Below are 27,771 nucleotides of genomic sequence, written 5' to 3' on the forward strand. Positions count from 1 at the left end.
CGTCATGCTGTTCTCAATGAGATTATATAAAGCTTGGCCTAGAATTCCACAAGCTTCCCTTCCCAGCTCGAGCCTGCGGAGCTGGACCGAAGGGACGCTAAAAGGCCGGAAGACATGATAATTTTCCCGTTTTGCGGTGGTAGGTCCCTCGTCTTGGAAGACACATGCTGCAATACCTTCTCCACATCAACTCTGTATATTCGGTTACCAGCCCATGCTTCGCTGCTCGTCAGGCCGAAAAGGGCAAACTGTCAAAGTATCGACTGCTCTCTAACAGATTTGCGGTTGAGCTTGTGACAGTGGAGACCTCCGGCATTCTCGGTCCCCAGAATACATCCCTGCTCACTACTATCACGGCGGAGATGGCTATCCGCAAAGTGAGTGGGAATGGCTGTTCCAGCTCGTTTCCCTTGCCATTCTCCAGGGCAACGCCTTTTCCATATTGTCCGCCAGGACCATAAGACGAGCTGACTAGTCTTTTCCGTTATAGCTGTTGTACATTACTAGTACATACACCCTTCTTAATAAAACTGTCATAAGAAAGAAAAGGCAAAGTTCAGGTGAGACTTAAACAATGGATATCTCTCTATATATAAACGGCAAAATGTCTGTGTGTGTGTCCTTTATACAAATCCACAAGTTTTCAGTTAGAGGGCTCGCACTTTCTATGATCATTCAAAACCGTCCAAGGGTGGTCGTGCACATCTTTACATTTCCCCAGTCACCCTGCAAAGCCATTATAAAATCAATAGAAGTGACTTTTTGTGAATTTTCTATCCAAAACCCAATCAAAATGCCCGAAACGTGATACGCCAATTGAATGCCAACTTGCTGTATGTGATTGGTCGGAGATTTGGACAGTACTCGCGTGTATGTGTGCACGCACGCAGCTGTATATGCACGCACTAGCACTATGACCCGGGTTATAGTGCTAGTAATCAATAAAAGTTTACCAGATGTAGATCTCACCTAAGTTTTGTAAAGTGATAGTAGTTATATAGGGCTAGAGTATCTAGATCAGTAGAGAGGAGAACCACTCGCATGCGAAATCTCTAAAATAAAAAGCCCATAGGCAAAATAAAAATTAAATAGTTTAATAAACATAGTATAAATTTTTAAATTCATTATTTTTTTCATAATAGTTACGCTTCCCACTGTGATTCACTCCTCGTATTAAAATATGGTTCCTCGATCCTAATCTAGATAGTTTAACGGCCTTCTGAAGAAGTGGTCGTTTCAGTCTTCAAGACGAAACACGGCTGCTTTTGAGTCCTCGGCAGGAAGATTTCTTCCAAAATTCAAGGGGTTTTGAAATCGTTCTTTTAGAGAGAGGCCCGTCAAATATTCAGGGTTCCTCCTTGGTTCTTTCTGAGCCCGGACTAATATACCGACTAAGTCCCACACCTTCTAAGGCTCCTAGCTGAAACAATAAGTAATCTAATTAATATGAAACTTAAACTTCACTATAAATTGTCTATTGTAGCTGATAAAGATGTCAAACCGTGGGTTAAACAAGAAATGTTTTATTGAACAATAACCTCCAAATTAACACCGTTGTAGGAAGTTGTTCAACAGAGTATTTCTTGTTAAACACAGTTTGAATCTGAACATTGAACAGATTAAACTCGGTACCTGAAGTGAACAAAGTGACGATTTATTTAGAAACAACGAATCACCCGAAGTGCTTTGAAACTCAAAACTTATAAATCACAAATACAGTCCACTTTTTGTGGTGTTTTCGGTGGAATAATGTTTCGTTTTATTTTATTTTGCGGTTTCATTTATCTACATTACAATAGTTTTCATGGATGTCTATTTTCAGATTAATCTTTCCTCCATTAATTTAATGGATAAGACCGATTTTTTAATTAGGACGGAATCAAAGACGTTATGTCTAATATTATTCCACTACAATGCGACAAATCTTTATATACTGTACTACATTCTTATTTTCATAGTGACAGCCAGATTTGAACCCACAGTAACTTCCTTGAGCGATGGGTTCTAAAAAACATACTAAATATATGTTGTATTTAGTTAAGGTCGGTTTAACAGCATTAGAGACCCCCGGGGTAAATAAATGCACTGGACCCTAAAGTATTAATTGATAGCAAGTCACAACATTACAGAGATTAGAATTCGGTCTCCAAGACAGGTGAGATCCTCTGGGCAATTGCTCAGTATGTTAATGCCTCAAGACCAGGGCCAGTTTTAAACCAATCGACAGGTTTGTTCAAATTGAGCCCCGCATACACGCTCAATGATGAATTAAATATTTCCTAATGTTTTTACTGCTTTGAGGATTTACTTAACTATGCTCGTAACAGTCCCAGTCCGATCAGGTGAAAGAAGTTTTTCAAAACTAAAACTGATTAAAACATATCTAGGATTAGCAATTTCACAAGACAGACTAAATAATTTGGCGATGCTATCTAAAAAATGACATTACAATAACTATTGACATTGAAATGATTTTGCAAGTCTTCTCAACTAAAATAGCCAGAACAACCTGCTTTTTTTTTAGGTCTGTTCATTAATAATTATTTTGACTTGAAATAAAACAAAACTTTCATATGAACTTCCAATTTTTAATATATCATTGTGGCTAATGGTGAAACCTCAAGCCCTCAGTGCTTTTTGGTTGGGACTGACGTACTATATAAAGCATAAAATATCAATCTTCAGTTTTGTAGAGGGTTTCACAATTCACTAATTGGGCCCCGCGCTTCCTTGCACCAGCCCTGCTTAAGACAGCACTGTACTTAATACTACGAAATATTTCTTTCCCAGTGAATTGTCTTAACAGTAATTATAAATATTGTATCTATAAGAGCATTCGATTATTTATCAGTCCAACAAACTGATGTTATGTCCTGATGTAGATAGTCTTTGATTTTGTTGCATATTTAGACGTTACATACGTAGACCGTACCAGAATAATGTAGATTTAAAGTTCGTGCTCTTATTCGCATAAGCATTCTCCAGTTGCTCCATATTAAGACAACATTTAGACATTATTTCGTTTTTGTATTTGGTTTGCAAGATTCTTTATGTGAATTGGTTTGTTGAAGCATATTTTATTGTCTGGGGGGAATCATTCTGTTTTAATGCCTTGTTAATTAACACATTCATCGGTTCGATTTCCACTAATTTACTTATTTTTTTCTAAAATTTTCGTTGCTTCTTGACATTATGATAACGTTAAATTACGAACAGCATTTAGTCATTCTAACGCTAAATTGTGATTATTTTTTCTTTTAGCGGCATAATACTTATTACCTCAGTTTCACAGCCATTGTGTATTAATTTCTGTCCTTATCACATGTATCATTTTCCCTTTGTCATCTGAACTACAAATTCTCAATTTTCTAATAGGCCGGAAAAATTCATCTTTTGATTTTTTTTTTTTAACCTTTTCTTCGACTTTTTAAATGATTATATATACACCAACGTTCTAAATGTGGGTTATTGTACCAAGAACAAATTTGTGATCTAGCCAATTTAGATTGTTGCAGTATTTCCTGTAACAATTCAAATTGGGAAGCAGGTAGAAAAAAATCTGGTCCTGACCTCGCCCTTATTGTTATTTTTTTTTTCCAACATATATTTATATAAATGAAAATAAAAATAAAGTCTGGGGTGCAGGAACAAAATCAGGTTTGTGCTTCTCGTTTTTGCAGTCACCTTATATATATATTTTTTTACTCTCGAATACGTACATTTACAACTCTTGGCTAATTTTTACTATTACACATAAAATCTCTGATAGGTAAATTTTTGGAATAGCCATCAGTACCTCATGTACAAAGAAAAGGACAAAGAACTGGGTGGTTGTTTCCTTCTGTGAAACATTTTTGTTAAAAATATGTATTTTTTTTACATTTTTGCCCCTCCATCAAACCATACCCTTTATCGTTAGAAAGAAAATGGCATTAATATCAAATGTGGGTGGTAAGGGAAATTCGTGAGGAATGCCCTCATTTGAGTGTTAACTAAAATTAACTCCTGACATTTGACAACACTAGTGTAGTATCCGTAGAAAATAACTGGGTTTATTTCTTCCTCCTTTCAGTAATTCTTGATATTTTGGTTCAAGACTTATATTTTTGTGTATCATTCTGTCTTCTCTACTCTAATACTTTCTCTTTCACCTCTGGGCCGAAACCGAACGCGGTTCCTTCTGATGATGTCTTGAGCTAACTGGATCCTATAAAGGAGCTGTTGTTGTAGCAGACCACGAAACACGGTTGAAATTCCTCCTGTACTAAAATGATTTAAAAAAGAGCACTGAAAGATATGCTTTGTGGTGAAGCAGAAATAATTCTTAACCAACTGTGATGAGAAGGGAAATTCTTAAAGTGAATTAAAATTCATCTCAAAAGGAGCAAGGAAGAGGACTCTGAATTTTGAGTTGGTTAAAATGAAAAGGTAATATGTAGAGAATAATCGGCTTAAACTGGTAACTAGAGTAACCAGCCTGACATTAACTTCCTCACTACATTGCTATCTGGTCGTAGAATGATTTGAAGAGTATATGTATTTGATATGAAAGTAACCTACTGATTAGGTAATTTAAAATAATGACATTAGGGATCATGGAAATGCATCCTACATGAAGAACATAAAATTAAGTCCAAGTCCTTAATGTTGTAAATCGAAAATAATTGTCAAGCAAATTATACTCCTAATGAAAAAAAAAGTTTATAAAAATGTAGGGATGTAGGAAGAGGTCCTACTTAAGTTAATGATTTGTTTAATTGTTTTCCATTACTCTTTGGGGAAATTTGACACTGCTTTTTGTCTTTGTCCTTTAAACTTAAGTTTTAGTTCACACGAAAGGACAGTGAATAGCATTCCACACTGGATACAACTTAGATGTGTATGATTTATCTGACTTATTTTTATGTCTCACATTTGATTCTAGCTGAGCTATTTCAGCATTTTAAACGTCGTCTTCAGTTATATGTGAGCTCTTTTTTTTATACAATTTTCAATCTAATTTTTTTTTTACCAAATTTACAATGAAGACATTACTACAAATATGGATCATTCTGTGCGAATTGATTGAGCAAGAATTTAGTAAATAAGGCAATAGGATTCAGTTTTCAACAAAATAAACCTGATCAGGCTGAATAATGTGGATTGCCTGAACAGCACATGTCAATATCTAAGGCTGAAAGTTGAACGCAGAGTTGAAGTGATCTCTGGTGTTAAAAGGGTCAATACAATGTTACACCTATAAATAACGTCCATTATGCTGTATATCAATTGTTTTGCATTAAAGCTGTTGAGATATCCAAATGAAATGCTGTTAACTAAACAGATACAGTACAAGTAGAAGAATAGAAAGGATGAGAATGGCTTGCTGGATCCGCTAAGATATCAAAGTAAATTTTCGGACAGTTCAAGAAATTTTACTATTTAATAAGTTTTATTTCAATTCTAACTCAACATGCAAATAATATGAATACAATAAAGAACATGAAATCAATTGACATCCCGTCTCTTGTTAACTGTTAGTTACAGAAGACAAAATTTTGCACTGCCTTGTCTTGGTCGCATGAATGGCGACTGGACTTCAATTGGAGTGCTCGTACTTGAGTATTTCTTCAGTAGGGGGCAGCTTCATCGAAGAAACTGGCGAATGTTATTTCTATTCCCGGCTTACCTTAATCGCACAACATATATTCTGCACTGACACAGGTAAGGTTCTCTCCTACTACTAGAGTAACTATTTCCATTGCTATTGTTTTGTTCGTTGCTGACTGAAAAATCGATCAAGTGCATCTCGCTTATTTTTTTTTCTCTCTCTCTCTGACAATTAATATCAAGGATGATGTTTAATAGGATTTAAGGTTTTACAGATAGTTTATTTCTCTATTTGTTTAAATTTATTCATTGTCTCTCTTTACCATTCTCGATATGATTTGAAATTCATGATAATTTTAAGAGAATCGATTGCTTGTTTCTATGTCTTGTAGGTATAACTTTTTTGAATATTAGTGTGAAAAATAGTTTAATGCTTTAAAATTTTTCAAGTGTAAAATATCACTTAATATTATCCTCCATTTACCACATAATTCATTATCATTGTTGTAATTTGCACAATTCCTTATCGTTGTTACTTGCGCAATTCATTAAATTTGGCCATTTGACAATTTAGTAAACAATCGCAACATTCAAAACCTACAAATAGTTATTGATGGAAACAAGTTTCGCAAAATAGATTAGTTGTATAATACTTGAGACTAATTTCCTATGACTGAAATCATTAGGTTTTTCTTATCTTAACGCATAAACAGAAAATACTTGTGTATATCTCGAGGAAGCTTCTATGGGGGTCATCCGTTCTGTTAGAAATAGCAGTCAAATTTCCGTTATGTTCCTTCTTTCATTTTAATGGATGAAAAATAAATGCTAATACTATGCTGAATAAAAGGCTGGCTAGCCATAGCTAGAACACTTTTAATCAAAGATTTAATTGATCAACTCTGATATGGGGTTAAATAAAATATTTGAAATGCACTATGCGCCTAAACAAGCCGTATATATATTCTATATGAATTTCATGTGTTTTAGTGTATTTACGTATGTTGATATTTGTTCTGCAGTACTATGGGCCTATGAACAATTTCATTGTCAACACTACACTAGAAAGATCCAAGTAATAATCCATTAAAATATTTCTTTGCTTGTGGCTTTTTCCCTCTCCTATCAGAGTAGACTTCTGAATGAGTTTATCACTTTCTACTTTGTCTTGAAAACAACCGTTAGTATCCGAGAGGATACACCGTTACATTTTGGCCATTGAAAATAAAGAAAATCATTTCTGATTTCTAAGAGAGTGAATGAAAGTGGTATTCATATTACAATTATTATTTTAATTTTATTTAGACTACTTACCACAAAATGATTTTTTTTGTTGAAATTTTAATCAGAGGTCTGGACTCTCAACACGAAAACCTTGCCTTCACCACTTCGTTTCTGGCAACACCCCAAGCAAGAATTGAACTGTCTTGAAATTGATCTTCAATTAATGCAACAATAGGTTTAATATGTATTAATAATTACTTCTTCACCCCAATAATTTAGTTATTTTGAATAAATCGTTATTCTTCATCATCGTCTACATTAGAATACTCGTATAGTTTTAAGTGTTTACATATGAAAAGATGAATGTGAGAGATATTTGACAATCTAATTCTGTAGTTATTTTGTGTTCCAATAAATATAAAATTTAAATTAACGAAATAACTTATATGCGTGTTGTGAATGCCTGTTTACATACCACACCTTCATTATCAACTTTATATTTTAAAAAGTCACACAAATATCACAGATTTTTTTTTTTTTTACAATTTTACATTTTAATTCAAATTTTAAAAAATTATTTAATTTATTTAAATGACATACGTTTAGAACAAAACCAGTGGCAGGGTGTATAATATATATGCTGGTGTGTGCATGTATGTTTGTGTATACACGTGTGTGTGTTGTGAAAACTTATACTGTTTACATACCAACATTATGCTAAAACAAAATGCATAAATGTCCCATAACGCAGATAAATCTTTTTTCTTACTATTTTGTGTTTTGATTTATCTTTTTGAAATTATTTCATGTATTTAAAAATGGTAAACATCTAGAAAAAAAAAAAAGTTGCGTGCGTGTGTACTCCTTTTAACGTCCAATTCTCTTTGCTTGCAATGCATCAGACGAAACTTTGAGGCATATTTTCTAGGCACGGATGCTCTTTCTGTTGCCAATCTTCGCCTGTTTTGAAGGAAGGTGATATTCCCTCTAGTCTATTGAACAACGAACAGCCCAGTCATACTTTCGCTGAAGATTGTAAACAATAGTGACACTTTATTTACAGTCAACGTGTGCCAAGACAAAATTGTTAATGAATAATTATTTGGTGGGTGTAATAATATCACTAAGAATTATTAGGAGTGAGTGTAAGTAACTGTTACATCAATAGCTGAAATAAGACCAGAGGAACTTTCTGTTGGATTGATGAGGAAGCAAAAAATTAAATGCTGACCAGTAACACGTAGGTTGCACTGTGATTTGTATAAATACGTCGGATAAAATGAATCAATTTGATATAGGAATACAGATATAAGTCGAATCTTTCCGATGAAATAGCAATATAACTCAATAAGTTAAATATTTGATAAAGACTACTGTTCAACCTAAAAATTTTGAGCAAGAGACAGAACGAACTAAAAAAAAATTAATGTGAGAGAAATAAATAAATGTTGCGTGTTGTGAATATCCATGGTATTTACGTACCACGCCTTCATTATAAAAGCATACTAAAAAAATAAACACAAATATCACATGTTAATAGATAGCATATGATGAGATCCCATGCAGATCTATTATATTTACAGACAAAACTTTATCATATCTTACGAATTGCATGTATATGCCAAAATAAAATTTTAAAGTTTGAAGTCATAAATTCTAATACCACAGGATTGTGAGAGTACATGGGCTTTCCTTATTCTTCAATGAGACTGTCTACATTTGATATTTCAAGCCAACCATCGCAAGATGGTTTGAAGATTCCTATTTATTGACTGATATGAGCTCTGAACCACAAGTGAAAACAAATGTGGCTAAATTCAGCTGGAAAGGGATCATGTTACAGTGTCCTTAAATGTCACATGTTCTCACTCCCACATTAACATTTATTTGGGTGTGTGTGTGTGTGTATATATATAATGCTGAAACCTCCTTCGGTCATGACTGACCATGGTATTGCATCTAGAAAGTTACCCTCGCAGGCACAAGTCCAGGCAAGGTTGTTTATGGAACTCCACGCCACCAGTGTTATCCAACGGATAGGCAAAGGCCGATACAGCTTGGCACCTGTGACGTCATAACTCATTTCTACAGCTGAGTGAACTGGAGCAACGTGAAATAAAGTGTCCAAGATTCGAACTCACAACCTCATTATCATAAGCTTGACGCTCTAACCACTGAGCCATGCACCTTCTCACACACAGATATATATATATTCAGAAACTCGAGTCCATGTGTATCATAAGTTGGAGACGGGAAGGATGGCTTACCTTTGCAAATACTGATAGGGCACAGAAAGTGTGTCTATAGCCAGCTGGAGGAGGTGTCCTTCTGGGGTTACAAACTACAGTAGCATCCACCCTTAGAGGTTAGCCATATTTAAATGGCAAATATACGTCACAATGTGTTGCAGCTACTGTTTATAACTAGCTCTAAGATTTATTATTGCTTGTTTACACTTTTTCGATATCAGTGTCTTTACGGTACTGGAAAAAGTATATGTATTTGCGAAGGGAGCTTATTTTTCATTGACAACTGTAATTGTCACACGCCGATGATGGGTCAATACTCAGAAACTAGAGTCCATGTATATCATAAGTTGGAGATGGGAAGGATGGCTTCCCTTTGCAAATACTGATAGGGCACAGAAAGTGTGTCTATAGCCTGATGGAGGAGGTGTCCTCCTGGGGCTACAAACTACAGTAGCATCCACCCTTAGGGGTTAGCTATATTTAAATGGCAAATATACGTATATATATATATATATATATATATATATATAAGAGAGAGAGAGAGAAAATCTGTCCAAATTGGAAGTAGATAATTAACATAAGTGACATGATTGCAGCAACATGTCTGTAGCAATTCTTGGACTATTATGTGTTTCTTCCAGTTTTTGTCTACTAAATTTCACTCACAAGGCATTGGTTAACTTGTGGATATGATAGAACAGCAGAGTTCAATGGGGGCCCACAGAAAAATTTGGGATTTGGAAGGGATAGGGTGGGGTGGGGGCAAGGCTCAATGAAGTGGGCCACATGACTACTGCATTTCTTAAAATTTACTATTATCTTTAATTCTTTAAAGTTAACACACAAAAGCACATATACATTTTCTATATCCTACTTTATGTTATGACAGATAAAAAGAGGAAATGAGATTCATTTGACAGTTCAGTAATTATTATTGATGAATAAATAAGTTGGCATTGGGAAGTTTTGTATGAAATAAATATGTTACAGCTTCGAAATTCATACATCCATGACAATCTCTAAGGATGATTGTTGCGTTACTTGAATGATGGGACAGTGTTATGTTTCTGAGTGGTCAGCAGCTTGACGGCAAAAGTTGTAGTGGCCAAATGTGGCATATTCAAAATTTTAGCTGCCAAATGAGGTAATGAAAGTCAGGGAGAGGGTCATAGCCCAACTAATTAGAGAGAGAGTCAGTCTAGATGAAATGCAGTTTGGGTTTGTGCCAGGGAAACGCACTACTGATGCTATATTTCTGGTAAGATAGCTTCAGGAGAAATACCTAGCCAACGATAAACCTCTGTACCTAGCTTTTGTTGATATGAAGAAAGGTTTTGACAGGGTTCCCCAATCCCTTATCTGGTGGTCAATGAGGAAAGTAGGGATAGATTAATGGTTAGTGAGAGCTGTACAAGCCATGTACAGGAATGCTGTCAGTAAGGAAAGGGTTGGCAATGAGTACAGTGAAGAATTCTTCCGGGTAGGGGTCCACTAAGGATCAGTCCTCAGCCCCCCTCTTATTCATCCTCCAGATTAATAACAGAGGAATTCAAAACAGGATGCTCCTGGAAGCTTCTGTATGTTGATGACCTTACTCTAATAGGTGAGTCACTGTCAAAATTAGAGAAGTTTCAGGTGTGGAAGCAAGGTCTAGAATTGAAGGGCCTTAGAGTCAGCCTAGCAAAAACCAAAGTCCTAATAGATAGGAAGTTAGACAAACCACAAATCTCTTCAGGTAGATGACCCTGCTTAATCTGTAGAAAAAGGCATAGGTAGAAACTCTATAAGATGTACCTGGTGTAAACTATGGACATATAAGTGGTGCAGCAATATCAAAGGAAGATAGTTTTTGTATGTGGCAAATGTTCAGGAGCAATAAACACTGAAAATGTGAAGAAAACAGCTTCTGTCACATACCAGGGGGTTAAACTACAAGTAGTTGATAGCTTCCGTTACCTAGGTGACCAAGTCAGTAGCGCGGGTGGATGCTCTGAAAGTGTAGCTGCGAGATTAAAAATAGCCTGGGCAAAGTTCAGAGAGCTCCTACCACTGCTGGTGACAAAGGGCCTCTCGCTCAGAGAAAAAGGTAGACTGTATGATGCATGTGTGTGAACAGTCATGCTACATGGCAGTGAAACATGGGCCATGACTAAGCTTGCAAGGAATGAACCCAGTATGCTCCGCTGGATGTGTAATGTCAGTGTGCATACATGACAGAGTGTGAGTGCCCTGAGAGAAAAGTTGAACTTAAGAATAATCAGATGTGGTGTGCAAGAGAGACGACTGTGTTGGTATGGTCATGTGGTGAGAATGGATGAGGACAGCTGTGTGAAAAAGTGTCACACACTAGCGGTTGAGGGAACCTGTGGAAGAGGTAGACCCAGGATGACATGGTGAAGCACAACCTTCAAACATTGGCCTTCACCGAGGCAATGACAAGTGTCCGAGACCTTTGGAGATATGCTGTGTTTGAGAAGACCCATCAAGCCAAGTGAGACTAACCATTGCTTATGCCAGTGCAGAATAACCAGCCTATTTAAGAGTACCCCTCAATCATTGGGCAATAAACTGCGCTTGTGAAGACCTGTTGAGGCAAGTGAAATCATTGTCATGGCTGATGACAGTACCGCTTGATTGGCACCTGTACCAGTGGCACATTAAAAGCACTATTTAAGTGTGATCATTCCCAGTGCTGTCTGACTGGCTTCCGTGGCAGTAGCACATAAAAAGCACCATTCGAGCATAGTCGATGCCAGTGCTGGCTGACTGGTCCTGTGCTGGTGGCACGTAAAAAACACCCACTGCACTCTGAGTGGTTGGCATTAGGAAGGGCATCCAGCTGTAGAAACTTTGCCAGATCGGATTGGAGCCTGGTACAGCCTTCTGGCTTGCCAGCCCCTGGTCAAACTGTCCAACCCATGACAGCATGGAAAGCAGACGTTAAACGACCACAATGATGAGGATGATGATGAAGCAGCCAGAAGATATATTTAAGAAGCCAAATTTGTTGAACAAACACCTTCTATGTAAAAAATACAAATGTCTTAATTTGCAAATGTCTATGATGCATATAGATGACAACATTAATATATAAAAATGTGTAGAACACTCATATATAAACACACACCTAGTTCTTGTGGTACAATTGGTCAATTTCGAGAAAGAATTCTAAGCATGGAAATAAAACCAAGAATTGAAGGGCCATAAAATAAACTCAGCAAAAACTGAAGTTTTAGTAAGCAGTGAAGTATACAGCATTCTGTTAAGTTAGAAACTCCACTGAGCCCAGGGTAAACAGTGGGTGCACAAGTGCTGTAGTGGGATCACAGGCAGGCAAAAAAAACAGCCTTCATATGTAGCAGGTGTACTGAGGTATTAAACAACCAAGAAATAGTGAATAGTTTCTGTTACTTAGGTAACTTAATTAGCAGTAGGGATAGGTGTTCTGAAAGCATAATAACCAGAGTAGGAACAGATTGGTAAAAGTTTAGGAAGCTATTACCTCTGCTGGTAATAATAGATCTCTCCCTTAGAGTGAAGGGCAGATTGTATGATACTTCTTATTTCTTTATTGCCCACAAGGGGCTAAACACAGAGGGGACAAATAAGGACAGACAAAGGGATTAAGTCGACTACATCGACCTCAGTGCATAATTGGTACTTAATTTATCAACCCCAAAAGGATGAAAGGCAATGTCGACCTTGGTGGAATTTGAACTCAGAACATAACAGCAGACAAAATACCACTAAGTATTTCACCGCCTTTTGTATGATTGTATGATACTTCTGCACAGTGGCTGATGCTGCATGGTTGTAAGATGTAGACTTTGAATGCAGAGGTTTTGCAATAAGAGAAGACTATTTGTACATGTCTATGATGCATATAGATGACAACATTAATATATAAAAATGTTTAGAACACTCATATATAAACACACACATCATGAGTTTGTTGTATATAGTACTCAGGCACACTACAACTCATTCGAAAAAGTTAAAAGATGGGCCAGAATACAGTTATATAAGTCAAGTAATAAAAGATAGAAACACATGTACAACACATAATAAAACACAAAGTCAGAATAGTGAACAGTAAAACAGTCATAAAGAGATAAAGGTGCAGAGTCGTGTTAGTGGATAGTGTGAAGCATGGAATATTTTATGGATGAAGTGTCCTTACAACTAATAACTGATGCAAAAATTTTCCAATGTTTCAACAGTTTTGAACATGTGGATATGTTTCTGAAAGACATGGGTATTGTGCTATTTTTTGAGTTTATAAGCATGTCCATAAGTGGTAAAGGTATTGAATTCAAAAACCGGCGGCGAGCTGGCAGAAACGTTAGCACACCGGGCGAAATGCTTTGCAGTATTTCATCTGCGGCTACATTCTGAGTTCAAATTCCGCCGAGGTCGACTTTGCCTTTCATCCTTTCAGGGTTGATTAAATAAGTACCAGTTACGCACTGGGGTTGATATAATCAACTTAATCCGTTTGTCTGTCCTTGTTTGTCCCCTCTGTGTTTAGCCCCTTGTGGGCAGTAAAGAAATAGGTATTGAATTCAAAATGAGGTCCAAGTTTTTAGGAAATATGGTGGATAATTTTGTGGGCTTTTATCAAGTCTGCTGATAGACACTGAAACTTTAGTTTTAAAATTATCTCTATAGATATTCTATAGAAACTAGAGCCAGCACTGATTTATTACGATGTTTCATATACAAATACATCCATGTAAACAATGCAATAGAAGATAGAAAAAAAGATAATGGCTGTATATGCATATATCAGGAGTTCTTGCTTCTTCTTCACTGCATTCAACCTGTTAACCATCCATGAATACATTGCTTAAACAGCCACCAAATATAGTGGTGTAACATCATTGGTTATTCTTATTTTACATACTAAACACATTCCCAGAGAAGTATTGTGACAAAGTATTCATCTGGTTACTCTTTTACTTGTTTCAGTCATTTGACTGCGGCCATGCTGGAGCACCACCCCTAGTCGAGCAAATCGACCCCGGGACTTATTCTTTGTAAGCCCAGTACTTATTCTATCGGTCTCTTTTGCTGAACTGCTAAGTGACGGGGACATAAACACACCAGCATCGGTTGTCAAGCAATGCTAGGAGGACAAACACACACACACATACATATATACGACAGGCTTCTTTCAGTTTCCGTCTACCAAATCCACTCACAAGGCATTGGTCGGCCCGGGGCTATAGCAGAAGACACTTGCCCAAGATGCCATGCAGTGGGACTGAACCCGGAACCATGTGGTTGGTTAGCAAGCTACTTACCACACAGCCACTCCTGCGCCTGGTTGCACATCTCTGGACAGTTTCCTGTAGATCAATATTCTAAGCGAGATGGGAGTTCCAGGCTGGAGATGCAAACTAAGTGTGGACATGTTATGGCCATAAATAGCTGATGTGTGACTGATGGAGGTATAACTAAGTGATGCTAAGATATGTTTGGCCTTTTTGACTATTTTTAAAGTGTGTTTGTGCATGTGTAGGTGTGTGGATGTGGGGCTGGTAAGTGGTCAGTGCTAGTGTGTGCGTGGTGGTGTGATGTAGTGTGTGGTATGGTGGTGTATGGTGTAGTGGTGTTTGATGTGTTGTGATGGTGTTGAGAGGTGGGGGATGTGAGAGTAGGGAAAGCAAGGGTGGGGAGTGGGTTAAGCTGAGGGTGGGGTATGTGGGAGTGGGTGTAAGGGATGTGGTGGGGTTGGATTGTGTATGGGTGGGGTGGGGTTATGAGGGAAGGATGATGATGAACAGGGAAGGGTGAAGGTGGCTAGGAGTGAAGAGAAGAAAGAAGGAGAGTAGGAGTTGGTGTAAGAGAGGAGAGGTGGGTGAGAGGAAGAGGTATGAGGGGAGATGGGAGGAGGTTAGATGAAGCAGGTAAGAGAGTTGAGCCCATGTGGTGCAAAGGAGTGAAGAGAAGATTAATCTCTATTCATGGCGCAAATGTGAGTCTGGATGGCCCCTGTGCAAGGACAGTCCGAACACAGACAGTTGTTGCAAAGAGTGACTGGTAGAGCGGAAAGGGCATGAGACCATGGTGTCATTGCCGAGTCAGTTGTCTTAGAGGTGTTTCGCAAACCGGTCAGCCAAGCAGTGTACCATTTGCCCGATGTATAGAGAAGGGCAGAGAGAGCAGGAGATGTAATAGATGACATTGGTAGAAGTGCAGGTGAAGGAGTCAGTGATGTGATAGGGTTGATGATGGGTGCCAGTGAGGAGGGTGGTGTTGAAGAGGTAAGGGCAAGTGTGGAAGCATGAGCGGAAATAGGGGAACGAGCCAGGTTGGGAGGTTAGGTTAGGGAAGAAGCTGTGGACCAAGAGGTCCTGTAGGTTGTGGGCTTGTTTGAAGGAGGGGTCGGACTGGAATCGCTGGAAAGCTCGGAGAATGGTGCATTGGTGAGGGGAGATGGCGGGGCAGGTGCAGGGGGAGAGAGTAGATGCACGGTCCACAGAATATGCTCTGGCAAGGGTGGTGTGGATAGTGTCAATGGTGTGTATTTTAGAGAGATTAGAGCGAATGGTGGCACACATGAGACGGTAAGATGTAGTATGGAGTATGGGTAAGATGTGGAGAGTGGGGTGGAAATGGAGGCAGAAACCCTTAGGGATGAGGTGGTGATGCAAGCAGCGACTGAGAAATGAAATGTGACTACAGAAACGAGTTTCTTTGAAAATTAGTAGGGAAAGGTTAATAGAAGGCTGAAAGCAGTGGAGAGGAATGTGCAAAGGTTGTGTTTTAGATGGTGGTGGAGGTGGAGGATGAAAGGTTTGTAATCGGGTATGATTGTAAAACGAGAAGAGAAGAGAAAGAAAGGAGAAAAAGGGGGTTGGAGAAAATAAATAAAGACAGGAGGAAAAATTCAAAAGGTGTGGGGAGAAAAATGTAAAAGGTGTGAGGAGAAAAAGATATATATGAGAGGTGGGAGAAGAAAAGAAAAACAGGGAAAGAAAGGACGAAGACGGAAGAAACACAGAGAAAAGGGGAGAAGAGGAGAAGAAAGGGAGGGAGAGAGAGGCAAGGTAACAGGTGCGGATTAGAGAAAACAGAGTAGGAAGAAATGACAATAGGAAAAAGCAGTAAGTACAAAAGTTTAGAAAGTATAAAAAAGTTATGAAAAGTTCAGAAGCTTCCAACATTCTGGTGTACTGGAGCGATTTTTCATCAACAGAGGAGTCCACTGTAATCCATGGGCAGGAGAGGTGTAACTGAAGTGTAGAAAGTCCAGATAGAGAATCTGTAAAAGTTTGTTGGGTGATGAGAGGAGACAGGATCAACTGGTGCGACCACATGAGCATGTAATATACGGGGAGAATTCACAAAAAAAACGAGATAAAGACAGGTGGTGTAGACAACAAACAGATGTATTACTTTAACACTTGGAAAGTGAAGACGTCTTAACATTTCGAGTGTACACTCTTCCACAGAAAGAAACAAGGAGAGAAAATAAAGAATGTGTAGTGGCTAGTGATCTATCATGGTGAATGCCAGACAGAGGGGTCACACAGGAGAGCTCGTAAGAAAGGGAGATAATAAAGTAGTGGTGATCACAAAATGAAGGTGCGCATGCATGTGTATAAGAGAGTATGTATGTGCATATGGAAGAGGGCTGGTGACCTTGACGTGTGTGTATGTGCAGGTATGTGGATGTGGGGCTGAGAAGTGTTCAGTGCTAGTGTGTGTGGTTGTGTGGTGTGATGTGATGTGGTGTTGTGGTCTGGTGTGATGGGGTTGGGAGGTGGGGGATGTGAGAGTGGGAAAAGCAAGGGTGGGGTATATGGGAAGAGAAGTAGGAGATATGTATATATATATATATATATATATAATATATATATATATATATCATATATGTATATTATATATATAATCATATGTATATCATATATATGTATATATATCATATGATATGTATATAATCATAAGTATATGTATAAATGTCATATATGTGTGTATATATATATACTAGCAGTATCGCCCGGCGTTGCTCGGGTTGTAGGGAAATAACTATAAAGCATTTTAGAGAGTTATAGCCAAAAAATGAAAAAAAAATGATGGTAAATTTTTTTTTGAGAGTTAAAAAGGTCGAGTTGGTCCCTAGACAGTCTGTGGTTTGTGTTTATGATGTCGCCCATGTCGAATTTATCGATTTTTTTCAGAACTGGGGAACTTTTCAAAAATTTCGCTGCGTTAGTTTTGAATTATGACATTGGGCTATGTGTGTGTCAAGTTCATCAGAATCGGTGAAAGCCGTGGTCAGGGTGAGGGTACAAGCAAACAGACACACAGAAACACACACAGACAAAATGCCGTTTATATATAGAGAGATATATATATATATATATATCATATGTATATGTATAATATCATAATATATGTATAAATGTCATATATATGTGTATATATATATATATATATATATATATATATATATATATATAATAAATGGCAGTTTGTCTGTGCGTTTTCTGTGTGTCTGTTTTCTCGTACCCTCACTCTGACCACGGCTTTCAACCGATTCTGATGAAACTTGACACACACATAGCCCAATGTCATAATTCAAAACTAACGCAGCGAAAATTTTGAAAAGTTCCCCCAGTTCTGAAAAAAATCGATAAATTCGACATGGGGTCGAGAATCAGAAACCCAAACCACAGACCGTCTAGGGGACGCAACTTCACCTTTTTTAACTCTCAAAAAAAATTTACCATCATTTTTTTGCTATTTTTTGGCTATAACTCTCTAAAAATGCTTTATAGTTATTTCCCTTACAAACCTGAGCAACGCCGGGCGATACTGCTAGTATATATATATATATATCATATATGTATATCATAAGTGTATATATAATATATATATACATATGTATAAATGTTATATATATATATATATATATATATATATATATGTGTGTGTATATATATATATATCATATATGTATATCATAAGTGTATATATAAATATATATATACATATGTATAAATGTTATATATATATATATATATGTGTGTATATATATATATCATATATATGTATATATTATATATACGTATATATATATATCCTATATATACACCTTTTGAGTGTGGTTGTTGCCAGAACCATCTGACTGACCCTCATGCCAGTGGCACATAAAAAGCACGCACTACACTCTGAGTGGTTGGCGTCAGGAGGGGCATCCAGCAATGGTAACGTTACCAGATCAGATTGAGCCTGGTGCAGCCTCTGGTTCACCAGTCCTCAGTCAAACCATCCAACCCATGCCAGCATGGAAAGCAGATGTTAAATGATGATGATGATATGTATGTGTGTGTATATGTTTGTGTGTCTGTGTTTGTTCCCCACAACATCGCTTGACAACCGATGCTGGTGTGTTTATGTCCCCATAACCTAGCGGTTCAGCAAAAGAGACCGATAGAGTAAGACCTGGGTTCGATTCACTTGACAGAAGGCACTGCTCCAGTATGGCCGAAGTCAAATGGTTGAAACAAATAAAAGAATATTTTTATATTATTATATATGTGTGTGTGTATATGTTTGTACCCCCCCCCCCAATCACTTGGCAACTGATGCTGGTTTACATCCCCGTAACTTACCAGTTTGACAAAAGAGACTGACAGAATAAGTTCTAGGCTTACAAAGTGTAAGTCCTGGGGTTGATTTGTTCAACTAAAAGTGGTGCTCCAGCATGGCTGCTGTCAAATGACTGAAACAAATAAGAATAAATGAAAAAATATATGCATGTGAGTGTGTGTGTATATATTGTATATTTATAATATATATTTTATTTATATATAGATATATGTGTGTGTGTATATATATATGTACAATAATAAAAGGGTAAAATTAATTAATTATCAATTTTACCAAGTAGTGTTCAGTATGTAAAAAGACCATTTACGGTATATTTAAAACATTACGTTATATAATTAGGGTTCAGTAAAATAATTTACTTTACCACACACCGAACTTTTAGAAGTTGGGGAGACTTTTCTTATAGTAGAGGAAATAGCTAAAATTTTTTGGCTGCTATTTCTAAAAGTTTGGTGTGTGGTAAAGTAAATTATTTTACTGAACCCTAATTATATAACGTAATATATATATATATGTTGTGTGTGTGTATATATATATATATATATATATATGTGTGTGTGTGTGTGTGTATATATGTGTGTGTGTGTGTGTATATATATGTGTGTGGTGTGTGTGTATATATATATATGTGTGTGTGTGTGGTGTATATATATATGTGTGTGTGTGTGGTATATATATGTGTGTGTGTGTATGTATATGTGTGTGTATATATATGTGTGTGTGTGTGTGTATGTATATGTGTGTGTGTATGTATATATATGTGTGTGTATATATATATGTGTGTGTGTGTGTATGTATATATGTGTGTGTGTATGTATATATATATGTGTGTGTGCACATACACACATACATGTGTGCAAAATAGAAACACACACACACACACGAGAGCAAGAGAGAGAGAGAGAGAGTTGTGAGACTTTATGAGAAAATACAAAGATGCAGCGTTGCAGTGGAACTTTTGATCTCAGAAGATACTTGTTTTTCTGAGTTTATATAGGAATGGAATGAATCACAAATTCCAATAGCCTTGTTTCCCTTATTCTCTATTCCCTCCTCATCCTTCATTTACATGCTTTTCTTTTATCCCTTATATTTCTGACTCAAAGGGGCCTTATCTAAATAGTTTGCTATGCTGCATACCACGGATATTGTTGAATGAGTCATAACATGAACTTGCTTGCTATGCAGTTGATTGTAATCATTTCCCAGGAATTCTTTTACTTGAAGTATTTAACGATTTATTGAGACACCTTATTAAAAATAAGGGAACAAATGTCCATTATTTATTAAGGATAGACTGGATGCTGCTTATAAGTTGTCCTGATAGTTGCTACAACTGAAGTTGTCTTAGGATTGGGATATTCAACTTCTTAAGAAGGAAGGTAAATATTTATTTGAAATCATCATGTATAAAATATTTCATTTATGCCAAATACTTTACTTGTTGATATGATGATGCTTATTGAATCTGTTCTTACAAATTTGCATTTAATTCCATTTATTTAATTTTGTATTACACTTCTTAAGGGTATTATTTCTGAATGATTGGTTATTTAGCAGTTTTAGATTTCAGAATAGCATAGTTTTCAGTCTCCTAGCATTTACACTTAAAGACAAAAAAATTCCAATAGGGAAATATATATACTTTTACTGAGCTGCCAGAAATAGCAGCCGAAACTCTCTCAAATCACATCCTATCACTTTAAATGAACACATTGCAAAATATAGTCAAGGATATACAAATGGATGGGATGGGATGGGATGGTCACAACTGGAATGACTCCAACAATAAGTATACTCAATCTTGGTAACATTAGAACTACATACCAATAATTTAATGTTTTATTTAAAGAAATTTCGTTTAAAAAGATTAATTATAGAATTTTTATTGTTAATAATACATTATTAATTTTTTATAAATAAATTTATATTAGAAATTATTTATTAATATATTTATATAATATATGATTATTTATAAATATATTTATAAATAAATAAATAAAAGATCAAAATTACTGAAATGTTTTTACAGTAACATTTGTTTGTATTTTAATTCCTGATAAATGTTTATCTCCCTATGTTATATAAAAACATAACTTTTGTTAATTTTATATTTTATTCTGATTTAAGATAAATTATTATTTTTACAAACAAAGCATCTTTACTAATATATCAGAATTCAATAAATAAGCAGACTTTGCTTGAAGCTTAACTTTTTTGTTAGCAACTTGAGACCAACCCTAGTTCTATTTCACATTATATAATTTTAAATGATTTAAATTAAGACCTCTCATCAAAAGTTAATGTTAATTTATGTTCTAAACATCAGTTCCATAATGACAAAGTTATTTTAACAAATTCTTCATTAATTTCAAAATTTATTGAAACAAAGACAATATATTTTAATAGATATGGTAAAAAATGGTTAAAAATGAGAATGCAAGACAATATTAGGTTTATTAAAAATATATTTGTTTAAAATATTCAATGAATGAAATCAATCAAGAGAAGAGAAGATGCACTTTTTAATTTTTAAATCTATCAAAAAAAAAAAAAAAATTGCCCTGCATGTGGCTGTATTACAGGACGGTACTAAGGACTGTAGGCTAGGGAGCTGGATGAGCTGTTCAGCACAGAAATTGTTATTCATAATAAAATATAGAATACTAGTCAAATTATCAAAGACTTTTAACTCAAATTTATGAAAAATTGCATATAGTGCATCAGTATTTATGTGGAGAGGTTACATCATCTCTACACTTTCTTCCCCATTATATAATATCCTCACCTGATATATGTCTTATATTATTTAATGACTGTGTTACCTTTAAGAAATGCGTGTTACCTAAATGAAAAATGCTCCTAGAAAAATGAAAGGAGTGTTAATGAACTTTCCTCCACCCGTCAGTTATTTGTGTTGAATGGATGGCAACAAAACCATAGCAACATCCTGATAGCCAATTTCAGGAACACCACACATCACCACCAGGAACACACATTTCATATCCTGGATGGCAACTTTCTTGACCAAAATATTAAGTTATACAGATAATCTGAAAGAAGATGAAGTTGAGATAAGATACTCCTAAAATGTATTTTATTTATAAATTTCCCACAGAGTTCAAACCCATGGCTGGAAAACCAAAAAGGCATGGTATAACATTAAATTTAAGTTACATGTTGCAGTATATGCCAAGTAACATGACAATAGGGCAGTTGCTTGGTATTTTGGTCTGCCACCACCTAAGAAAATGGTAAGGACTTGGAGGAGACAAAAAAAATCAACTGAAAACTACTAGATATAGCAAACACTGTCTTCACAGGGAAATTGAAAGTGGTCTGAATTAGAAGCATTAAAAACATAGGTGTTTGATCCTAGAAACTTTTGCTTTTCAGTATCCATTAAAATGTACCATTCAAAACTTATAGAAATGGATAGAGATATCAACGATTTTTAGAGTGCCAGTATAATGCAGTTTCAAATTTATAAGGAAAAATAACTTTTGTATGAGGATTAGAACAAGAATAGCACAGAAATGCCCCACTGAATATGAAGATAAAATCATTAAGGCTTCTCAAGTGTATGATTAAAGCAAGAAAAGTCAATTTTGAATTTTCACAGACATGGATGAAATATCATTGTTATTTGATGTATCATCAAACAAGACAGAAGAATCTTTGGATGCTACATTTGTGATTAGTTAAAGCATGTGGCCTTGAAAAAATACACTAACACAGTTATATTAGTATGCCACACTGATGGCACAAAACTGTCACTGTTCTTAATTTCTAAAAGAAACACAATGCCTAAAGAAAGCATATCTAATGACACTTATGTTCATGTCTATCCAAAAAGCTGCATTCATGGGGAAGGGATGAAACTGTTGTTTGATCAGGCATTCTAATGGGCTCTTAAAGAAACCTGCCAAATTAGTTTAGGACCAACTGAGCATGGTAAGAGGAATGTTGAAGAATGGAAGATCCAGTTAATTATAATTCCTTGAGATTTAACCACTCACTTACAGCTTTTAAGTGTTTCAACTGACAAACCATTTAACCTTTTAGTGTCCGCATTATTCTGTCAAAATTAATGCTTCTTCATCTCTATTGTTTTGAATTAATCATGCATTATCTTGTAGCTATGAGATTTTGATGAGGTAGCTGTTAATTTTTTAAACAATATTGTAGGGTTGGTGTGAGAGACCAGATATGGCTAGCTTGAACATAAAACAAGTAGAATATTTTTGGCCGGATGTGACCGGTTTAAATGCTAAATGGTTAAAGCATTCATTGAGGATGAGTAGAGCATGTGGATGCAGTCTTCAGATTTTGAAGTGATACCAACAGGGTGAAGGAAGAGGCCTTTACTACTTCTTTTTTCATTACAGCCAAATTTAATTTAATTTTGTTTAGAGGCTTGTGTAAAGTTACATTACATTATATAATTCCATACTTTATTCCAGTATACTCTCATCACATTGTGTTTAAATGCACTGAACCATACATTTCTGCCCCACTACAAAACCATTATAAAATATCTTTCCATCAGTGTATGATGAAACATAATAATTGTTTCTTATTTCTTCACAAAATATCATTGTAAAATAGGGGAGCATCTTATGTGAGGGTGCGCCTTACACATTGACAGATATGATGTAGGTGTATGTGTGTGTATATATGTATGTTGAAGGCTTAGTGGTTAGGGTGTTGCACTCACGACTGTGAGATTGTGGGTTCAATTCCCAGATTGGGCGTTGCGTTGTGTTCTTGAACAAAGCACTTCATTTCACAATGCTCTGCGATCATTTCAGCATCTGACATGTGGCACCCAGTTACACCTGTAGAGGTAATGTCGGTTTGATGGAGGAAGTGAACCTTTGATCACTATAAACAAATCATCTGTGTGGTTCTTTGGTAAGAAATTGTCAAACCCTCATACGTTGTATAACGATGGGAGAGTCCTTTGTACATATATGTATATACATGTGTGTGTGTATGTATATATATATATATAAGAATGACTGGAGAGATTAGATACTCTTGGATGCCTATTGCATGAAAATTAGTAATAAATTAGGCAGTAGCATACATGATAGAGTATGCCAAAACATTTTCAGCTGATTAAAATTTCTTACTTACTCACCAAGTATGTAAGGATCCACTACTATTTTCCTTATATATGTCTACATTTTTTCTATTATTTATTGAGAAAGTTACAAACATTTAAGCATAAGACAAAACTTATGCACATTTTTTAAAAAGAGACTGTTTTTATCAAAAGGCTTTAAAAGTAAAAGGATGTAAAAAATAAACTATAAAAATACTATAAAACGAAATTGAGAACATCTTCCTTTAGCAGTTCAAAAACATCTAAAGTAAATTAAATTTAAAACCAAAAGATTAAGCATCTAAAGTAATTTATCAAATGACTATGTCTAAAGATATATACTTAATTAGTTATCCTTTCCTTTAACATGAATGCTTCATTCACTTAATTAATTGGATAAAATTATGATAAAAAGTCCTAAAGTAATAAAATATTTTTCTATGAATAGAAAGAAAAATTATCCTGATATTACCTCATCTTTTAGATATGACTATTGCTGAAGAGAAGATGAGGAAAGTGGAGATGAGGAGTTGATATACAAAACCTTTTAGTTCCAACTACGACTCATCGATTTATGACATCATGAGTTGTGGCCCCACCATTCTATTTGTTATTAGTTTCATCATTATATTTCTTACATTGATTGAAAAGCACACAACACATACGGCTACTGTGAATCATCAGCTGACTTTTTAATACCCTATCCATTTAAAGTTTGTGTTCAAAGACTATAGCTATGCCATTTTGGTTTTTTATTCATTTTTATCAAAGAAGTTACAGACACTTATGCTCAAGACAAAACATATAAAATCTTTTTTTTTTAAAAAAAGGTTGATTTTTACCAAAAAGCTATGAAAGTAAAGAGAACATAAAAGAAATAAACCAAAAAAAATACGATGAAAGAAAATCAAGAATATCTTTATTTAGTAGTTCAAAAATGTGAAGTACATTAAAGCTAAAACTAAAAGACTGAACATCTTAAGCAGCATTTTAAGAGAAACAAACTCAATTAAATACACAACCTTTCCTTTTCAAGATTAAAGCATTAACTTTTTTGTTATATTTCTGTTGAAATACAGTTTCAGTTAATTTTCAAGATAATGAAGAATTTAGTAAAATAACTTTGTTATTATTAAGTTGGTGTTTGGAATATAAACGAACATGAAGGAGCAGTCTCAGACAGGTTGATATCAATGGAAGTTATATGAAATAAATGTAAAATACACCAATCCAACCGTACGACAGGCACCCATGCCAACCCCCTCTGCTTGCGAAGACATGTTGGGGCAAGCGAAATCGAAATCGAATTGAACCAGCCAGGATCCCTGATCTGGTGGTACGTAAAAAGCACTATCCGACTCGTGGCTGATGCCAGCGCCGCCTCGACTGGCTTCCGTGCCGGTGGCACATAAAATACACCAATCCGACCGTGGCCGTTGCCAGCCTCGCCTGGCACCTGTGCAGGTGGCACGTAAAAAGCACCCACTACACTCACGGAGTGGTTGGCGTTAGGAAGGGCATCCAGCTGTAGAAACATTGCCAGATAAGACTGGAGCCTGGTGCAGCCTTCTGGCTTCCCAGATCTCCGGTCGAACCGTCCAACCCATGCTAGCATGGAGAACAGACGTTAAACGATGATGATGATAAGTTTATCGTTTCAAAATTTTTTGAAAAAATATTGTATTTAGAGAACTGGAGTTAAATCAAAATCCAAAATTTACTAACACCTTGTTCTTAGAAACAGTATTGCTTCTACCAGATTCTCTTTCATAGAAACCTTTCTGAAATTGGTAATTTTAATGCATTATGTCACAATTTACATTTAATCAGTCAGTAGATTGCACACACTGTATTGCTAACATAGCAGATTTGGCAGTTATGAATTTCATTATCTTTTAAACCTAAATGAATAATATTTAATGAGAATTTCCTATCCAAGTATATAAAAAGTTAGGCTACTACCAACTATCAACAACCACAGCTAAGTGTCCTCCATCAATTCATTTTTCTAAGTTATATATAATCTGGTACAGAAATTAAAACTATAATACACAACTAAATTACAAAAAGCATGCAATAACAACAAATAACGAAAAAATATGGTAAGTGTATGATTTAGATTACCATATTTGATTGCATAAAAGATGCTCTTCCTTTTCCAAAAAGTTGCCCCAAAAAATCATCCTAGGTCCTGTATGCAAAGTTGGGTCCCATAAGCTTTAATGCACTTAAAACTTTTTCTCCTGAAATTGTGATGTATCTTTGATGCTATCAAATATGGTAATTTGCTTTTCTTTTTTGGAAAATGTTCAACTTTTATTTTTTTATTTTAAAACTCAAATTTGCTTTTGTGATTTTTTTTCATTTTTCAAATTTAATAGCAATCAACTGTTCCATATATCTTGCGGCAACTTTTGGTGGCTGATGTCTCATATTGATACAGGTGATATCATCAATGGATCCAAAGGCCAGAGATGGAAGTTGCTACAACAGCTGGGGCTAGGAAAATGCTGCAATGTTTATAAAGCCATTCTTCTAGATGGAGATTGTCAGGTACCTTATCCCTATTGGCAAAATCATATCTTTTGATTAGTTTTTAATTGTAATTTCTTTTAACTTATTGTTTTTAATTTTTTTTAACAAATTTTAATTTGTTTTGATAATTTAAAATTAACAGTAAACTATTAAAGTTAAAACTTGGTGATTCTTAAAGATTTTCTGGAAATATTTCACAGTATAAGAATTGAAATGTCATTTAGGAGAAGTGTAACGGAATGATAATGGTACATTTGCTCTCCCTGACACTGAAATGAAAGAGACATGGAAGTGTTATTATGAGAGGCTGCTGAATGTGAAGAATACATAAGAGGGAAGGAGTATACCCAAAGTAGACCCAACAGAGAGATTAGCCATTTAAGTCAATGGCAGTATGGTTGCTAAGGTGATTAAAGATACAAAAACAGGGAAAACAGCTGTCCCACCAAAAATAGTCACTGAGATGTTGAAAATATCTGGCAAACTAGAGTATGGTTTAGTCACTCAGATAGTCAAGTGATACAAAAAAAGCATCATACCCATTGACTGGCATAGCAGCATTATTATAAACTGTTACAAAGACAATAGAGATGCACTAAAGAGAGGAAACTACAGAGGCATCAAATTGTTGGACCAGGTTACATTGATTGGGAACAGGATTAACCTAGATGAAATGCAGTTTGGTTTTGTATCATGAAGAAGTACCACAAATGCTATCTTCATAGTTATACAACTGTAAGAGAACTAATTAGCTAGAAGTAAGCCTTTTGACTTAGCATTTATAGATTGGGGGGAAGCCTTTTATGGGGTTTGTCACTCTGGCATCTGGTGGGCATTAATGGAAGTTTACGATAGATGAATGACTTATGAAAGCCATACAAGCTATACAGTCAACAAGGTGAGAATTAACAAGTACAGTGAAGAATTTTAGGTAGGTATTCATCTTGAAGTAGTCCTTTTCTCTTTCCTGTTTATTATAGTGCTTTAAGCTGTAACAAAGGAGTTTGAAACTAGCTGTCCATGCAACTTGTATGTACTGATAACTTTATTCTTTAACGGAACCTGGAATTAAAAACTGGAATTAAAGGGCCTTAAAGTAAACTTACTCAAGATTAAAATTACAATAAGCAGACAATAAAAACTGTGCTGTCAGAGAAATAGCCATGATCAAAATGCAGGAAAGGAGTAGGTAGAAAATTCATAGTGTGCCCAGTGTAAACAATCAATGCACAAGAGATGGAGTGAGATCACAGGCAGGTTAACAGCAAAGGTAGTTTTCACATGTACCAACTGCACAGGAGCATTAAGCAAGGAATGTACCTGGGAAATAGAGCCTCTCAACTGCTTAGGAGGTTCCTAAGAAGTAGCCAATAGCTTTTGTTATCTAAGTTACCTAGTTTGTTTATATGTATGTATGTGTGTGTATACACACATATACACACAACG

The 27,771-nt window shown here is 35.6% G+C and overlaps 1 protein-coding gene across 2 annotated transcripts in view; it reads left to right on the forward strand.

The window, feature by feature from the left end:
- Positions 1-5,063: 5,063 nt before the first annotated feature.
- LOC115216212 (serine/threonine-protein kinase Kist-like) overlaps positions 5,064-27,771 on the forward strand; it is a 40,026-nt gene continuing 17,318 nt past the window's right edge. Inside the window, exons 1-2 of one of the 2 annotated variants that reach the window (XM_029785414.2) lie at positions 5,064-5,703; positions 26,172-26,343. In XM_029785414.2, the coding sequence (XP_029641274.1) occupies positions 26,215-26,343 (129 nt within the window). In that variant the 5' untranslated portion in view covers positions 5,064-5,703; positions 26,172-26,214. Of the gene's footprint in view, positions 5,704-19,829; positions 20,066-26,171; positions 26,344-27,771 lie in introns of those variants that run through there. The other variant, XM_036500812.1, reaches the window with a different exon arrangement.

Source organism: Octopus sinensis, linkage group LG1 (assembly GCF_006345805.1).
Source record: "Octopus sinensis linkage group LG1, ASM634580v1, whole genome shotgun sequence".
Lineage (NCBI taxonomy): Eukaryota > Metazoa > Mollusca > Cephalopoda > Octopoda > Octopodidae > Octopus > Octopus sinensis.